Here is a 17,496-nt window from a genome sequence, read left to right as displayed (position 1 = left end):
ACGGTTGACGAGGGTTGAAAAATGTGGAAGGAGTAGTCGCCAGAAAAAAAGGTGAAAATAGGCTTTGAAAAAACGGGCATTCTGGGAAATCCTGGAAAAAAAATTTGAACTTGGGAAATTGGTAGTTTGAATGTCTAGGATGAGTGGAATATGTTGAAGGTGGAATCGGTTGAAAAATGTGGAAATGGTGGAAGTTTGAAAAATGGCCAATTCATTTTGAATGGGGGAAAAATGTCCCGGAAAACCTGGAATTCTGGGAAATCTGGGAATTTTTTGGAAAATGTTAAAGACTTGAATGCTCTGAATGAGTTGAAATGGTTGGTGTAGGAATGTTTCAAATTGGTCGAGAAATGTTGAAGTAGTAACATTTTTAATTGAGAAATGGTATAACGTAGTTCCTGGAATTTCGGGAAAACCGGGAATTTTCCCAGTTAAAAAAAAAACAACTCCGTTTTTTTGTCCTGATTAAGAGGAATGTTTTGACGGTGGAACGGTTGACGAGGGTTGAAAAATGTGGAAGGAGTAGTCGCCAGAAAAAAAGGTGAAAATAGGCTTTGAAAAAACGGGCATTCTGGGAAATCCTGGAAAAAAAATTTGAACTTGGGAAATTGGTAGTTTGAATGTCTAGGATGAGTGGAATATGTTGAAGGTGGAATCGGTTGAAAAATGTGGAAATGGTGGAAGTTTGAAAAATGGCCAATTCATTTTGAATGGGGAAAAATGTCCCGGAAAACCTGGAATTCTGGGAAATCTGGGAATTTTTTGGAAAATGTTAAAGACTTGAATGCTCTGAATGAGTTGAAATGGTTGGTGTAGGAATGTTTCAAATTGGTCGAGAAATGTTGAAGTAGTAACATTTTTAATTGAGAAATGGTATTACGGAGTTCCTGGAATTTCGGGAAAACCGGGAATTTTCCCAGTTAAAAAAAAACCCAACTCCGTTTTTTTGTCCTGATTAAGAGGAATGTTTTGACGGTGGAACGGTTGACGAGGGTTGAAAAATGTGGAAGGAGTAGTCGCCAGAAAAAAAGGTGAAAATAGGCTTTGAAAAAACGGGCATTCTGGGAAATCCTGGAAAAAAAATTTGAACTTGGGAAATTGGTAGTTTGAATGTCTAGGATGAGTGGAATATGTTGAAGCTGGAATCGGTTGAAAAATGTGGAAATGGTGGAAGTTTGAAAAATGGCCAATTCATTTTGAATGGGGAAAAATGTCCCGGAAAACCTGGAATTCTGGGAAATCTGGGAATTTTTTGGAAAATGTTAAAGACTTGAATGCTCTGAACGAGTTGAAATGGTTGGTGTAGGAATGTTTCAAATTGGTCGAGAAATGTTGAAGTAGTAACATTTTTAATTGAGAAATGGTATTACGGAGTTCCTGGAATTTCGGGAAAACCCGGAATTTTCCCAGTTAAAAAAAAAACAACTCCGTTTTTTTGTCCTGATTAAGAGGAATGTTTTGACGGTGGAACGGTTGACGAGGGTTGAAAAATGTGGAAGGAGTAGTCGCCAGAAAAAAGGGTGAAAATAGGCTTTGAAAAAACGGGCATTCTGGGAAATCCGGGAAAAAAAATTTGAACTTGGGAAATTGGTAGTTTGAATGTCTAGGATGAGTGGAATATGTTGAAGGTGGAATCGGTTGAAAAATGTGGAAATGGTGGAAGTTTGAAAAATGGCCAATTCCTTTTGAATGGGGAAAAATGTCCCGGAAAACCTGGAATTCTGGGAAATCTGGGAATTTTTTGGAAAATTTTAAAAGACTTGAATGTTCTGAATTAGTTGAAATGGTTGGTGTTGGAATTTTTCAAATCAATCGAGAAATGTTGAAGTTGTAACATTTTTAATTGAGAAATGGTATAACGTAGTTCCTGGAATTTCGGGAAAACCGGGAATTTTCCCAGTTAAAAAAAAACCAACTCCGTTTTTTTGTCCTGATTAAGAGGAATGTTTTGACGGTGGAACGGTTGACGAGGGTTGAAAAATGTGGAAGGAGTAGTCGCCAGAAAAAAAGGTGAAAATAGGCTTTGAAAAAACGGGCATTCTGGGAAATCCTGGAAAAAAAATTTGAACTTGGGAAATTGGTAGTTTGAATGTCTACGATGAGTGGAATATGTTGAAGGTGGAATCGGTTGAAAAATGTGGAAATGGTGGAAGTTTGAAAAATGGCCAATTCATTTTGAATGGGGAAAAATGTCCCGGAAAACCTGGAATTCTGGGAAATCTGGGAATTTTTTGGAAAATGTTAAAGACTTGAATGCTCTGAATGAGTTGAAATGGTTGGTGTAGGAATGTTTCAAATTGGTCGAGAAATGTTGAAGTAGTAACATTTTTAATTGAGAAATGGTATTACGGAGTTCCTGGAATTTCGGGAAAACCGCGAATTTTCCCAGTTAAAAAAAAAACCAACTCCGTTTTTTTGTCCTGATTAAGAGGAATGTTTTGACGGTGGAACGGTTGACGAGGGTTGAAAAATGTGGAAGGAGTAGTCGCCAGAAAAAAAGGTGAAAATAGGCTTTGAAAAAACGGGCATTCTGGGAAATCCTGGAAAAAAAATTTGAACTTGGTAAATTGGTAGTTTGAATGTCTAGGATGAGTGGAATATGTTGAAGGTGGAATCGGTTGAAAAATGTGGAAATGGTGGAAGTTTGAAAAATGGCCAATTCATTTTGAATGGGGAAAAATGTCCCGGAAAACCTGCAATTCTGGGAAATCTGGGATTTTTTTGGAAAATGTTAAAAGACTTGAATGTTCTGAATTAGTTGAAATGGTTGGTGTTGGAATTTTTCAAATCAATCGAGAAATGTTGAAGTTGTAACATTTTTAATTGAGAAATGGTATAACGTAGTTCCTGGAATTTCGGGAAAACCGGGAATTTTCCCAGTTAAAAAAAAAACCAACTCCGTTTTTTTGTCCTGATTAAGAGGAATGTTTTGACGGTGGAACGGTTGACGAGGGTTGAAAAATGTGGAAGGAGTAGTCGCCAGAAAAAAAGGTGAAAATAGGCTTTGAAAAAACGGGCATTCTGGGAAATCCTGGAAAAAAAATTTGAACTTGGGAAATTGGTAGTTTGAATGTCTAGGATGAGTGGAATATGTTGAAGGTGGAATCGGTTGAAAAATGTGGAAATGGTGGAAGTTTGAAAAATGGCCAATTCATTTTGAATGGGGAAAAATGTCCCGGAAAACCTGGAATTCTGGGAAATCTGGGAATTTTTTGGAAAATGTTAAAGACTTGAATGCTCTGAATGAGTTGAAATGGTTGGTGTAGGAATGTTTCAAATTGGTCGAGAAATGTTGAAGTAGTAACATTTTTAATTGAGAAATGGTATTACGGAGTTCCTGGAATTTCGGGAAAACCGGGAATTTTCCCAGTTAAAAAAAAAACCAACTCCGTTTTTTTGTCCTGATTAAGAGGAATGTTTTGACGGTGGAACGGTTGACGAGGGTTGAAAAATGTGGAAGGAGTAGTCGCCAGAAAAAAAGGTGAAAATAGGCTTTGAAAAAACGGGCATTCTGGGAAATCCTGGAAAAAAAATTTGAACTTGGGAAATTGGTAGTTTGAATGTCTAGGATGAGTGGAATATGTTGAAGGTGGAATCGGTTGAAAAATGTGGAAATGGTGGAAGTTTGAAAAATGGCCAATTCATTTTGAATGGGGAAAATGTCTCGGAAAACCTGGAATTCTGGGAAATCTGGGATTTTTTTGGAAAATGTTAAAAGACTTGAATGTTCTGAATTAGTTGAAATGGTTGGTGTTGGAATTTTTCAAATCAATCGAGAAATGTTGAAGTTGTAACATTTTTAATTGAGAAATGGTATAACGTAGTTCCTGGAATTTCGGGAAAACCGGGAATTTTCCCAGTTAAAAAAAAACCAACTCCGTTTTTTTGTCCTGATTAAGAGGAATGTTTTGACGGTGGAACGGTTGACGAGGGTTGAAAAATGTGGAAGGAGTAGTCGCCAGAAAAAAGGGTGAAAATAGGGTTTGAAAAAACGGGCATTCTGGGAAATCCTGGAAAAAAAATTTGAACTTGGGAAATTGGTAGTTTGAATGTCTAGGATGAGTGGAATATGTTGAAGGTGGAATCGGTTGAAAAATGTGGAAATGGTGGAAGTTTGAAAAATGGCCAATTCATTTTGAATGGGGAAAAATGTCCCGGAAAACCTGGAATTCTGGGAAATCTGGGAATTTTTTGGAAAATGTTAAAAGACTTGAATGTTCTGAATTAGTTGAAATGGTTGGTGTTGGAATTTTTCAAATCAATCGAGAAATGTTGAAGTTGTAACATTTTTAATTGAGGAATGGTATAACGTAGTTCCTGGAATTTCGGGAAAACCGGGAATTTTCCCAGTTAAAAAAAAAACCAACTCCGTTTTTTTGTCCTGATTAAGAGGAATGTTTTGACGGTGGAACGGTTGACGAGGGTTGAAAAATGTGGAAGGAGTAGCCGCCAGAAAAAAAGGTGAAAATAGGCTTTGAAAAAACGGGCATTCTGGGAAATCCTGGAAAAAAAATTTGAACTTGGTAAATTGGTAGTTTGAATGTCTAGGATGAGTGGAATATGTTGAAGGTGGAATCGGTTGAAAAATGTGGAAATGGTGGTAGTTTGAAAAATGGCCAATTCATTTTGAATGGGGAAAAATGTCCCGGAAAACCTGGAATTCTGGGAAATCTGGGAATTTTTTGGAAAATGTTAAAGACTTGAATGCTCTGAATGAGTTGAAATGGTTGGTGTAGGAATGTTTCAAATTGGTCGAGAAATGTTGAAGTAGTAACATTTTTAATTGAGAAATGGTATAACGTAGTTCCTGGAATTTCGGGAAAACCGGGAATTTTCCCAGTTAAAAAAAAAACCGACTCCGGTTTTTTTGTCCTGATTAAGAGGAATGTTTTGACGGTGGAACGGTTGACGAGGGTTGAAAAATGTGGAAGGAGTAGTCGCCAGAAAAAAAGGTGAAAATAGGCTTTGAAAAAACGGGCATTCTGGGAAATCCTGGAAAAAAAATTTGAACTTGGTAAATTGGTAGTTTGAATGTCTAGGATGAGTGGAATATGTTGAAGGTGGAATCGGTTGAAAAATGTGGAAATGGTGGAAGTTTGAAAAATGGCCAATTCATTTTGAATGGGGAAAAATGTCCCGGAAAACCTGGAATTCTGGGAAATCTGGGAATTTTTTGGAAAATGTTAAAGACTTGAATGCTCTGAATGAGTTGAAAAGGTTGGTGTAGGAATGTTTCAAATTGGTCGAGAAATGTTGAAGTAGTAACATTTTTAATTGAGAAATGGTATTACGGAGTTCCTGGAATTTCGGGAAAACCGGGAATTTTCCCAGTTAAAAAAAAAACCAACTCCGTTTTTTTGTCCTGATTAAGAGGAATGTTTTGACGGTGGAACGGTTGACGAGGGTTGAAAAATGTGGAAGGAGTAGTCGCCAGAAAAAAAGGTGAAAATAGGCTTTGAAAAAACGGGCATTCTGGGAAATCCTGGAAAAAAAATTTGAACTCTGGAAATTGGTAGTTTGAATGTCTAGGATGAGTGGAATATGTTGAAGGTGGAATCGGTTGAAAAATGTGGAAGGAGTAGTCGCCAGAAAAAAAGGTGAAAATAGGCTTTGAAAAAACAGGCATTCTGGGAAATCCTGGAAAAAAAATTTGAACTTGGGAAATTGGTAGTTTGAATGTCTAGGATGAGTGGAATATGTTGAAGGTGGAATCGGTTGAAAAATGTGGAAGGAGTAGTCGCCAGAAAAAAAGGTGAAAATAGGCTTTGAAAAAACGGGCATTCTGGGAAATCCTGGAAAAAAAATTTGAACTTGGGAAATTGGTAGTTTGAATGTCTAGGATGAGTGGAATATGTTGAAGGTGGAATCGGTTGAAAAATGTGGAAATGGTGGAAGTTTGAAAAATGGCCAATTCATTTTGAATGGGGAAAAATGTCCCGGAAAACCTGGAATTCTGGGAAATCTGGGAATTTTTTGGAAAATGTTAAAGACTTGAATGCTCTGAACGAGTTGAAATGGTTGGTGTAGGAATGTTTCAAATTGGTCGAGAAATGTTGAAGTAGTAACATTTTTAATTGAGAAATGGTATTACGGAGTTCCTGGAATTTCGGGAAAACCGGGAATTTTCCCAGTTAAAAAAAAAACCAACTCCGTTTTTTTGTCCTGATTAAGAGGAATGTTTTGACGGTGGAACGGTTGTCGAGGGTTGAAAAATGTGGAAGGAGTAGTCGCCAGAAAAAAAGGTGAAAATAGGCTTTGAAAAAACGGGCATTCTGGGAAATCCTGGAAAAAAAAATTGAACTTGGGAAATTGGTAGTTTGAATGTCTAGGATGAGTGGAATATGTTGAAGGTGGAATCGGTTGAAAAATGTGGAAATGGTGGAAGTTTGAAAAATGGCCAATTCATTTTGAATGGGGAAAAATGTCCCGGAAAACCTGGAATTCTGGGAAATCTGGGAATTTTTTGGAAAATGTTAAAAGACTTGAATGTTCTGAATTAGTTGAAATGGTTGGTGTTGGAATTTTTCAAATCAATCGAGAAATGTTGAAGTTGTAACATTTTTAATTGAGAAATGGTATAACGTAGTTCCTGGAATTTCGGGAAAACCGGGAATTTTCCCAGTTAAAAAAAAACCAACTGCGTTTTTTTGTCCTGATTAAGAGGAATGTTTTGACGGTGGAACGGTTGACGAGGGTTGAAAAATGTGGAAGGAGTAGTCGCCAGAAAAAAAGGTGAAAATAGGCTTTGAAAAAACGGGCATTCTGGGAAATCCTGGAAAAAAAATTTGAACTTGGGAAATTGGTAGTTTAAATGTCTAGGATGAGTGGAATATGTTGAAGGTGGAATCGGTTGAAAAATGTGGAAATGGTGGAAGTTTGAAAAATGGCCAATTCATTTTGAATGGGGAAAAATGTCCCGGAAAACCTGGAATTCTGGGAAATCTGGGAATTTTTTGGAAAATGTTAAAGACTTGAATGCTCTGAATGAGTTGAAATGGTTGGTGTAGGAATGTTTCAAATTGGTCGAGAAATGTTGAAGTAGTAACATTTTTAATTGAGAAATGGTATTACGGAGTTCCTGGAATTTCGGGAAAACCGCGAATTTTCCCAGTTAAAAAAAAAACCAACTCCGTTTTTTTGTCCTGATTAAGAGGAATGTTTTGACGGTGGAACGGTTGACGAGGGTTGAAAAATGTGGAAGGAGTAGTCGCCAGAAAAAAAGGTGAAAATAGGCTTTGAAAAAACGGGCATTCTGGGAAATCCTGGAAAAAAAATTTGAACTTGGTAAATTGGTAGTTTGAATGTCTAGGATGAGTGGAATATGTTGAAGGTGGAATCGGTTGAAAAATGTGGAAATGGTGGAAGTTTGAAAAATGGCCAATTCATTTTGAATGGGGAAAAATGTCCCGGAAAACCTGCAATTCTGGGAAATCTGGGATTTTTTTGGAAAATGTTAAAAGACTTGAATGTTCTGAATTAGTTGAAATGGTTGGTGTTGGAATTTTTCAAATCAATCGAGAAATGTTGAAGTTGTAACATTTTTAATTGAGAAATGGTATAATGTAGTTCCTGGAATTTCGGGAAAACCGGGAATTTTCCCAGTTAAAAAAAAAACCAACTCCGTTTTTTTGTCCTGATTAAGAGGAATGTTTTGACGGTGGAACGGTTGACGAGGGTTGAAAAATGTGGAAGGAGTAGTCGCCAGAAAAAAAGGTGAAAATAGGCTTTGAAAAAACGGGCATTCTGGGAAATCCTGGAAAAAAAATTTGAACTTGGGAAATTGGTAGTTTGAATGTCTAGGATGAGTGGAATATGTTGAAGGTGGAATCGGTTGAAAAATGTGGAAATGGTGGAAGTTTGAAAAATGGCCAATTCATTTTGAATGGGGAAAAATGTCCCGGAAAACCTGGAATTCTGGGAAATCTGGGAATTTTTTGGAAAATGTTAAAGACTTGAATGCTCTGAATGAGTTGAAATGGTTGGTGTAGGAATGTTTCAAATTGGTCGAGAAATGTTGAAGTAGTAACATTTTTAATTGAGAAATGGTATTACGGAGTTCCTGGAATTTCGGGAAAACCGGGAATTTTCCCAGTTAAAAAAAAAACCAACTCCGTTTTTTTGTCCTGATTAAGAGGAATGTTTTGACGGTGGAACGGTTGACGAGGGTTGAAAAATGTGGAAGGAGTAGTCGCCAGAAAAAAAGGTGAAAATAGGCTTTGAAAAAACGGGCATTCTGGGAAATCCTGGAAAAAAAATTTGAACTTGGGAAATTGGTAGTTTGAATGTCTAGGATGAGTGGAATATGTTGAAGGTGGAATCGGTTGAAAAATGTGGAAATGGTGGAAGTTTGAAAAATGGCCAATTCATTTTGAATGGGGAAAAATGTCTCGGAAAACCTGGAATTCTGGGAAATCTGGGATTTTTTTGGAAAATGTTAAAAGACTTGAATGTTCTGAATTAGTTGAAATGGTTGGTGTTGGAATTTTTCAAATCAATCGAGAAATGTTGAAGTTGTAACATTTTTAATTGAGAAATGGTATAACGTAGTTCCTGGAATTTCGGGAAAACCGGGAATTTTCCCAGTTAAAAAAAAAACCAACTCCGTTTTTTTGTCCTGATTAAGAGGAATGTTTTGACGGTGGAACGGTTGACGAGGGTTGAAAAATGTGGAAGGAGTAGTCGCCAGAAAAAAAGGTGAAAATAGGCTTTAAAAAAACGGGCATTCTGGGAAATCCTGGAAAAAAAATTTGAACTTGGTAAATTGGTAGTTTGAATGTCTAGGATCAGTGGAATATGTTGAAGGTGGAATCGGTTGAAAAATGTGGAAATGGTGGAAGTTTGAAAAATGGCCAATTCATTTTGAATGGGGAAAAATGTCCCGGAAAACCTGGAATTCTGGGAAATCTGGGATTTTTTTGGAAAATGTTAAAGGACTTGAATGTTCTGAATTAGTTGAAATGGTTGGTGTAGGAATGTTTCAAATCAATCGAAAAATGTTGAAGGAGTAACATTTTTAATTGAGAAATGGTATTACGGAGTTCCTGGAATTTCGGGAAAACCAGGAATTTTTCCAGTTAAAAAAAAACAACTCATTTTTTCTGTCCTGATTAAGAGGAATGTTTTGACGGTGGAACGGTTGACGAGGGTTGAAAAATGTGGAAGGAGTAGTCGCCAGAAAAAAAGGTGAAAATAGGCTTTGAAAAAACGGGCATCCTGGGAAATCCTGGAATTTTTTTTAAAATTGGGAAATAAATAGTTTGAATGCCTAAGATGAGTGGAATATGTTGAAGGTGGAATCGGTTGAAAAATGTGGAAATGGTGGAAGTTTGAAAAATGGCCAATTCATTTTGAATGGGGAAAAATGTCTCGGAAAACCTGGAATTCTGGGAAATCTGGGATTTTTTTGGAAAATGTTAAAAGACTTGAATTTTCTGAATTAGTTGAAATGGTTGGTGTTGGAATTTTTCAAATCAATCGAGAAATGTTGAAGTAGTAACATTTTTAATTGAGAAATGGTATTACGGAGTTCCTGGAATTTGGGGAAATTTTTTCCAGTTCAAAAAAACAACTTTGTTTTTTTTTGTCCTGATAGCAGGGGTGTATAATGTAGCCCGGAAGAGTCAGCGCTGCATGGGATTCTGGGTATTTGTTCTGTTGTGTTTATGGTTGGTTTAAACATAGCACAAAGCATCTGGTTGTAGATGTTCTCCCAAAATGTGTTTGTCATTCTTGTTTGGTTTTGGTTCAAAGTGTGGCGCATTATTAGTAAGAGTCTTAAAGTTTTTTTTATATGGCCACCGTCAGTGTGACCTGTGTGGCTGTTGACCAAGTATGCCTTGCTGTCACTTACGCATGCACGCAGAAGATGCAAATAACAAAAAGGCTGGGCTGGGACGCTATCTGTACAGATTGTAGAGGGCGCTAAATGCTGTACAATCATGGCACGCCCTTATTATTATTTTTAGGGTGAAAATCGGAGAATATTTCTGCGAGAGGCACCGAAATCCGGAAATCTCCCGGGGAAAATCGGGAGGGTCGTCAAGTATGCAGCTGAGCCGCATCACAGTGATCAAAGAGCCGCATGCGGCTCAGGAGCCGCGGGTTGCCGACCCCTGGCCTTGGGGAAGTTCACTCTGAGATAAGTCAGTACCTCCGGAACGCCGGCGTCAACTCACCAGAATGGTGTCTCCGTGGGAACGCACGGTGGCGCCGAACCACTGGTGGGACTTGAAGTCGATCTGGTGTTGCGTATCGTTGATCAGGAAGTTGCGATCCCCTGTGACGGACACACACGTATCACATATTTACGTTGACACTAAGAATGCAGTATTAAGCCTGGCTGGAAAAATGTAAACAAAACATGCACAAAAATGCGAAAAAAAACATGATAGAAATGACAGATTTATCAGCAGAAGTGTAAATCTGTCTTGCACGGTCATCAGTTGTGTTTTAGTGGACTTGTGGGATTGTTTGTGTACTAGAGATGCGCGGTTTGCGGGCACAACCGCGGAGTCCGCGGATTATCCGCGGATCGGGCGGATGAAATTTTAAAAAATAAGATTTTATCCGCGTGCGGGTCGGGTCGGGCGGATCAATTAGATTTTTTTTTTGATTTTTTTTATTTATTTATTTTTTTTTGCGGGTGGCAGTTAAACCAATTGGGAAATATATACACATAGTTAAATGTTGTTACCCACATACGAAAAACGAGCAGGCACCTGCTGCATATGCCACAACAGAAGAAAAAAAAAAGAAAAGAGATGGACACTTTTACGGAGCGGAGAAGGGACGCCTCGCCGGGGTCCGGGACCGAGGCCCCTTCCCCCGAGAGGGCCCCACCGGGAGCCGTAGCTGAGGCGATCCGCGAGAAGGGCCCGACGCACGTCCAGGGTCACTACCGCGCCCACCGCACCGACACCCCGCCTCGTCCGCCTTCGCCGCGGCCGGCGTCACGCGCAGCAGGTAAGCAGCTTACCTGCCCGCCACCCCCCGAAATTCACATTTCTATCACAATTATCATACTGTAAACATGGTAAGCTAACTTCATTAAAATTAATAGTCCTGTCAATAGCATGGAATTACAATTCAAATGTAGTTTTTTTGTAAGCCTTTCAAAAGAATTCAAAATATGAAAAATTAATGAAAATTAATTGAAGCCATCAGACACTTGAAAAGTGGCACATCACATCTCTAATGTAATCATTTTAACTTTTCAACAGAAATAGCACTGCAAAAATATTAAGGACATACTTCTGTATTTTGGTAGTTATGCTGTCAACATTTAACAAGATTTCTTCAACTTGGACTTGAAAGCATAAATAGTATAAACACTTTTAACAGTATGTCGTGCTGTGAAATACAGCCGACAGGATTGCGCACCAAACACGAAGCAAGGCCATGGTGCAGGAGAACAAAGGACTTCTTTCATTTAAGGTTTGTGATAAACCATCAAACTCATTCGTTAAAAGGACTCTGTAGTAATATAAAGCGAATTTTTCTGGACATTATCATGCAAGAAAAGTTTATTTTTGGGACCGCGATCACCGCGTAATGATTTTTAAAGGTTGCATTACAAACATGTAACTGTCCCATGTGATCAGCCAGTGCGATTGGAAGTCCATGCTCAATTATTGCCTCCGTAAATAAAACTTCGGCATTTATCACATCCAAAGAATCTGTTTGGGCGACGAAAAACGTTGAAAGTTTTCCACTTGTATCGCTAGCAACGGCATTAGACTTGTGTTTTTTTGTCCCAACGTGGTCTTTTACATCGCTAATTCCTCCGTGTCCGATCAAAAAATCTTGTCTGCACAAGGTGCAATTCGCGTAGTTTTCACCCTTTTTTTTTTAAATTAAAGAAAAAACGTATTTTTTATCACTGCACCCGTAACCCGGAATAGGTTGATGAAAACCGTACGAATTACGGGAAAACCGGAGTAGTTGGCAGGTGCCTCACTAATGCCTTGCATCGTCTATATTAGATATACCGGGCGGATGGCGGGCGGATGCAGTTCTGATCAAATGTTAGATCGGGTGGATTGCGGATGGTTGACGACTTTCTGATGCGGTTGCGGATGAAATATTTGCCTATCCGCGCATCTCTATTGTGTACATTTGTGCTGCTTTTTTTTATATCCGTAAAAATGTGGTCTCATGTTTCTCACAAGCATGGAGGTGAGACGACATTTTAGAAGGAGATGAGGCCATTCCTGAAGGAGTTGCGTGTGAATGCTCCAATGCTGAAGTTGAACTTCAAAATGACTGATAGTTGAAGAAGAGCAACTTTGAAAAATGTCCCATTCATTTCAACGGGAATTTTTAATGAAAATTTGGGAATTTTTTATTTGGAACATCCCACAGGTGAACAGGCAAATTGGGAACAGGTGGGTGCCATGATTGGGTATGAAAGTAGATTCCATGAAATGCTCAGTCGTTCACAAACAAGGACGGGGGCGAGGGTCACCACTTTGTCAACAAATGCCTGCGCAAATTGTTGAACAGTTTAAGAAAAACCTTTCTCAAGCAGCTGTTGCAAGGAATTTAGGGATCTCACCATCTACGGTTCGTAATTAAGGCTGAAACGACGCGTCGACGTAGTCGACGTCATCGGTTACGTAAATACGTCGACGCCGTTTTTGTGCGTCGTCGCATATTTACGTCACACTACTGTCATGGCGGAGCGCAAAGCAGACGATGCGAGCGAGGGGAAAAAAGCACGCCAAAAGTCGTCAAAAGTGTCGGAGTATTTCAATAAACGGCCTAATAACGTTGTTGTATGCACACTGTGTCGAGCGGAAATGGCCTATCATAGCAGCACAACGGCTATGAGCGAACATTTGAAAAGAAAACCCCCGACAGCGTTCTTGCCATCACCATCAAGTCAATCGTCCGCGTGCGTATACGTTGTCATCATTACACAAAAACATGAATGTGTCATTTGTATCTGCGTTGTAAATTCATAAACTAAAGTGAAGTGAAGTGAAGTGAATTATATTTATATAATTGTTTGTGTACATTTGTGCTGCTTTTTTTTATATCCGTAAAAATGTGGTCTTATGTTTCTCACAAGCATGGAGGTGAGACGACATTTTAGAAGGAGATGAGGCCATTCCTGAAGGAATTGCGTGTGAATGCTCCAATGCTGAAGTTGAACTTCAAAATGACTGATTGTTGAAGAAGAGCAACTTTGAAACATGTCCCATTCATTTCAACGGGAATTTTTTATGAAAATTTGGGAATTTTTTATTTGGAACATCCCACAGGTGAACAGGCAAATTGGGAACAGGTGGGTGCCATGATTGGGTATGAAAGTAGATTCCATGAAATGCTCAGTCATTCACAAACAAGGACGGGGGCGAGGGTCACCACTTTGTCAACAAATGCCTGCGCACATTGTTGAACAGTTTAAGAAAAACCTTTCTCAAGCAGCTGTTGCAAGGAATTTAGGGATCTCACCATCTACGGTCCGTAATTAAGGCTGAAACGACGCGTCGACGTAGTCGACGTCATCGGTTACGTAAATACGTCGACGCCCGTTTTTGTGCGTCGGCGCGTTGCATATTTACGTCACACTACTGTCATGGCGGAGCGCAAAGCAGACGATGCGAGCGAGGGGGAAAAAGCACGCCAAAAGTCGTCAAAAGTGTCAAAGTATTTCAATAAACGGCCTAATAACGTTGTATGCACACTAGAGATGCGCGGTTTGCGGACACAACCGCGGAGTCCGCGGATTATCCGCGGATCGGGCGGATGAAATTAAAAAAACTAAGATTTTATCCGCTCGCGGGTCGGGTCGGGCGGATTAATTTTTTTTTTTTTTTGCAGGTGGCAGTTAAACCAATTGGGAAATATATATACATAGTTAAATGTTGTTACCCACATACGAAAAACGAGCAGGCACCTGCTGCATATGCCACAACAGAAGAAAAAAAAAGAAAAGAGATGGACACTTTTACGGAGCGGAGAAGGGACGCCTCGCCGGTGTCCGGGACCGAGGCCCCTTCCCCCGAGAGGGCCCCACCGGGAGCCGTAGCTGAGGCGATCCGCGAGAAGGGCCCGACGCATGTCCAGGGTCACTACCGCGCCCACCGCACCGACACCCTGCCTCGTCCGCCTTCGCCGCGGCCGGCGTCACGCGCAGCAGGTAAGCAGCTTACCTGCCCGCCACCCCCGTGGCCGGGGGCTCGTAACATGGGTCACTCCGCGCGCTTCGCCCGCGCAGCTTACCTGCCCGCCACCCTTGTTGCCGGGGGCGCGTAACAGGGGTCACTCCGCGCGCAGTGCGCTCACGAAAGGGGTGGGGCTCACCCTGGTTTATATAGAGAGCAGGACGGTGGCCATGGAAGTCGGAACCCGCTAAGGAGTGTGTAACAACCCACCTGCCGAATCAACTAGCCCTGAAAATGGATGGCGCTGGAGCGTGGGCCCATACCTGGCCGTCGCCGGCAGCGAGACGCGCTTGGAGGTGCGCTCAGCGCGGCTCCCATATGATTGCGCACTGGTGTGCGTCTGGGTCGTGACAGCGTGGCACGCGAAAGTCTGTGCTGCATTGGATCAGTCTCCTTTCTTTACCAGGCAAAAGCTTTATAACCTCACCATACCTGCCAACTTTTGAAATCAGAAAAACCTAGTAGCCAGGGTCCAAGGGCCGCAGGCCCCGGTAGGTCCAGGACAAAGTCCTGGTGGAGGGTTCAGGGTTTCGCCCCCCGACGCAAAATGATTATTAGCATTCAGACAGGTTAAAATGTTGCTAAAACCATCACTTTTCTATCAGTCACAGTGACTTTTCAAAACAAAAATATTACAGCAAAAATCATATGGGTTGATTGGCATGTTTATTCTGTAAGCTAACTTCAATAGTTTGAAATTATTTTGACAGTTAATGCCAGTTATCCTGTCAACCTTTCACAAGACTTCAATTTGTTAATTGAAAGTATAAACAGTATAAACACTTTTTACAGTAAACAAATGGTAAAACAGTACTAAACAATTTCATTAAAAAAAAATTGGTGTCATTATTAACTTTCTGTCCAAGCTTGTAAAATCTACTGCCTTGTTCAATTGTAAAAAATATTCTGTGCCTAAAATTCACATTTCTATCACAATTATCATACTGTAAACATGGTAAGCTAACTTCATTAAAATTAATAGTCCTGTCAATAGCATGGAATTACAATTCAAATGTAGTTTTTTTGTAAGCCTTTCAAAAGAATTCAAAATATGAAAAATTAATGAAAATTAATTTAAGCCATCAGACACTTTGAAAAGTGGCACATCACATCTCTAATGTAATCATTTGAACTTGTCAACAGAAATAGCACTGCAAAAATATTAAGGACATACTTCTGTATTTTGGTAGTTATGCTGTCAACATTTAACAAGATTTCTTCAACTTGGACTTGAAAGCATAAATAGTATAAACACTTTTAACAGTATGTCGTGCTGTGAAATACAGCCGACAGGATTGCGCACCAAACACGAAGCAAGGCCATGGTGCAGGAGAACAAAGGACTTCTTTCATTTAAGGTTTGTGATAAACCATCAAACTCATTCGTTAAAAGGACTCTATAGTAATATAAAGCGAATTTTTCTGGACATTATCATGCAAGAAAAGTTTATTTTTGGGACCGCGATCACCGCGTAATGATTTTTAAAGGTTGCATTACAAACATGTAACTGTCCCATGTGATCAGTCAGTGCGATTGGAAGTCCATGCTCAATTATTGCCTCCGTAAATAAAACTTCGGCATTTATCACATCCAAAGAATCTGTTTGGGCGATGAAAAACGTTGAAAGTTTTCCACTTGTATCGCTAGCAACGGCATTAGACTTGTGTTTTTTTCTCCCAACGTGGTCTTTTACATGGCTAATTCCTCCGTGTCCGATCGAAAAATCTTGTCTGCACAAGGTGCAATTCGCGTAGTTTTCACCCTTTTTTTTTAAATTAAAGAAAAAACGTATTTTTTATCACTGCACCCGTAACCCGGAATAGGTTGATGAAAACCGTACGAATTACGGGAAAACCGGAGTAGTTGGCAGGTGCCTCACTAATGCCTTGCATCGTCTATATTAGATATAACGGGCGGGTGCGGGCGGATGGCGGGCGGGTGCAGTTCTGATCAAATGTTAGATCGGGTGGATTGCGGATGGTTGACGACTTTCTGATGCGGTTGCGGATGAAATATTTGCCTATCCGCGCATCTCTATTGTGTACATTTGTGCTGCTTTTTTTTATATCCGTAAAAATGTGGTTTCATGTTTCTCACAAGCATGGAGGTGAGACGACATTTTAGAAGGAGATGAGGCCATTCCTGAAGGAGTTGCGTGTGAATGCTCCAATGCTGAAGTTGAACTTCAAAATGACTGATTGTTGAAGAAGAGCAACTTTGAAACATGTCCCATTCATTTCAACGGGAATTTTTAATGAAAATTTGGGAATTTTTTATTTGGAACATCCCACAGGTGAACAGGCAAATTGGGAACAGGTGGGTGCCATGATTGGGTATGAAAGTAGATTCCATGAAATGCTCAGTCGTTCACAAACAAGGACGGGGGCGAGGGTCACCACTTTGTCAACAAATGCCTGCGCAAATTGTTGAACAGTTTAAGAAAAACCTTTCTCAAGCAGCTGTTGCAAGGAATTTAGGGATCTCACCATCTACGGTCCGTAATTAAGGCTGAAACGACGCGTCGACGTAGTCGACGTCATCGGTTACGTAAATACGTCGACGCCGTTTTTGTGCGTCGGCGCGTCGCATATTTACGTCACACTACTGTCATGGCGGAGCGCAAAGCAGACGATGCGAGCGAGGGGGAAAAAGCACGCCAAAAGTCGTCAAAAGTGTCGGAGTATTTCAATAAACGGCCTAATAACGTTGTTGTATGCACACTGTGTCGAGCGGAAATGGCCTATCATAGCAGCACAACGGCTATGAGCGAACATTTGAAAAGAAAACCCCCGACAGCGTTCTTGCCATCACCATCAAGTCAATCGTCCGCGTGCGTATACGTTGTCATCATTACACAAAAACATGAATGTGTCATTTGCATCTGCGTTGTAAATTCATAAACTAAAGTGAAGTGAAGTGAAGTGAATTATATTTATATAATTGTTTGTGTACATTTGTGCTGCTTTTTTTTATATCCGTAAAAATGAGGTCTGCTATGTTTCTCACTAGCATGGAGGTGAGACGACATTTTAGAAGGAGATGAGGCCATTCCTGAAGGAATTGCGTGTGAATGCTCCAATGCTGAAGTTGAACTTAAAAATGACTGATAGTTGAAGAAGAGCAACTTTGAAACATGTCCCATTCATTTCAACGGGAATTTTTTATGAAAATTTGGGAATTTTTTATTTGGAACATCCCACAGGTGAACAGGCAAATTGGGAACAGGTGGGTGCCATGATTGGGTATGAAAGTAGATTCCATGAAATGCTCAGTCATTCACAAACAAGGACGGGGGCGAGGGTCACCACTTTGTCAACAAATGCCTGCG

The 17,496-nt window shown here is 40.1% G+C and overlaps 1 protein-coding gene across 1 annotated transcript in view; it reads right to left on the bottom strand.

Annotated features, from left to right (window-relative positions):
- Nucleotides 1-17,496, bottom strand: part of itga5 (integrin, alpha 5 (fibronectin receptor, alpha polypeptide)) — a 267,873-nt gene that overhangs the window by 134,021 nt on the left and 116,356 nt on the right. Inside the window, exon 3 of the mRNA XM_061925617.2 lies at nucleotides 10,176-10,276. Within this exon, the coding sequence (XP_061781601.1) occupies nucleotides 10,176-10,276 (101 nt within the window). The remainder of the gene's footprint in view (nucleotides 1-10,175; nucleotides 10,277-17,496) is intronic.

This window comes from Nerophis lumbriciformis, linkage group LG01 (genome assembly GCF_033978685.3).
Source record: "Nerophis lumbriciformis linkage group LG01, RoL_Nlum_v2.1, whole genome shotgun sequence".
NCBI classification, from domain to species: Eukaryota; Metazoa; Chordata; class Actinopteri; order Syngnathiformes; family Syngnathidae; genus Nerophis; species Nerophis lumbriciformis.
Note: the sequence above shows the minus strand (reverse complement) of the source record. Positions and strands in the feature narration are given on the sequence as shown.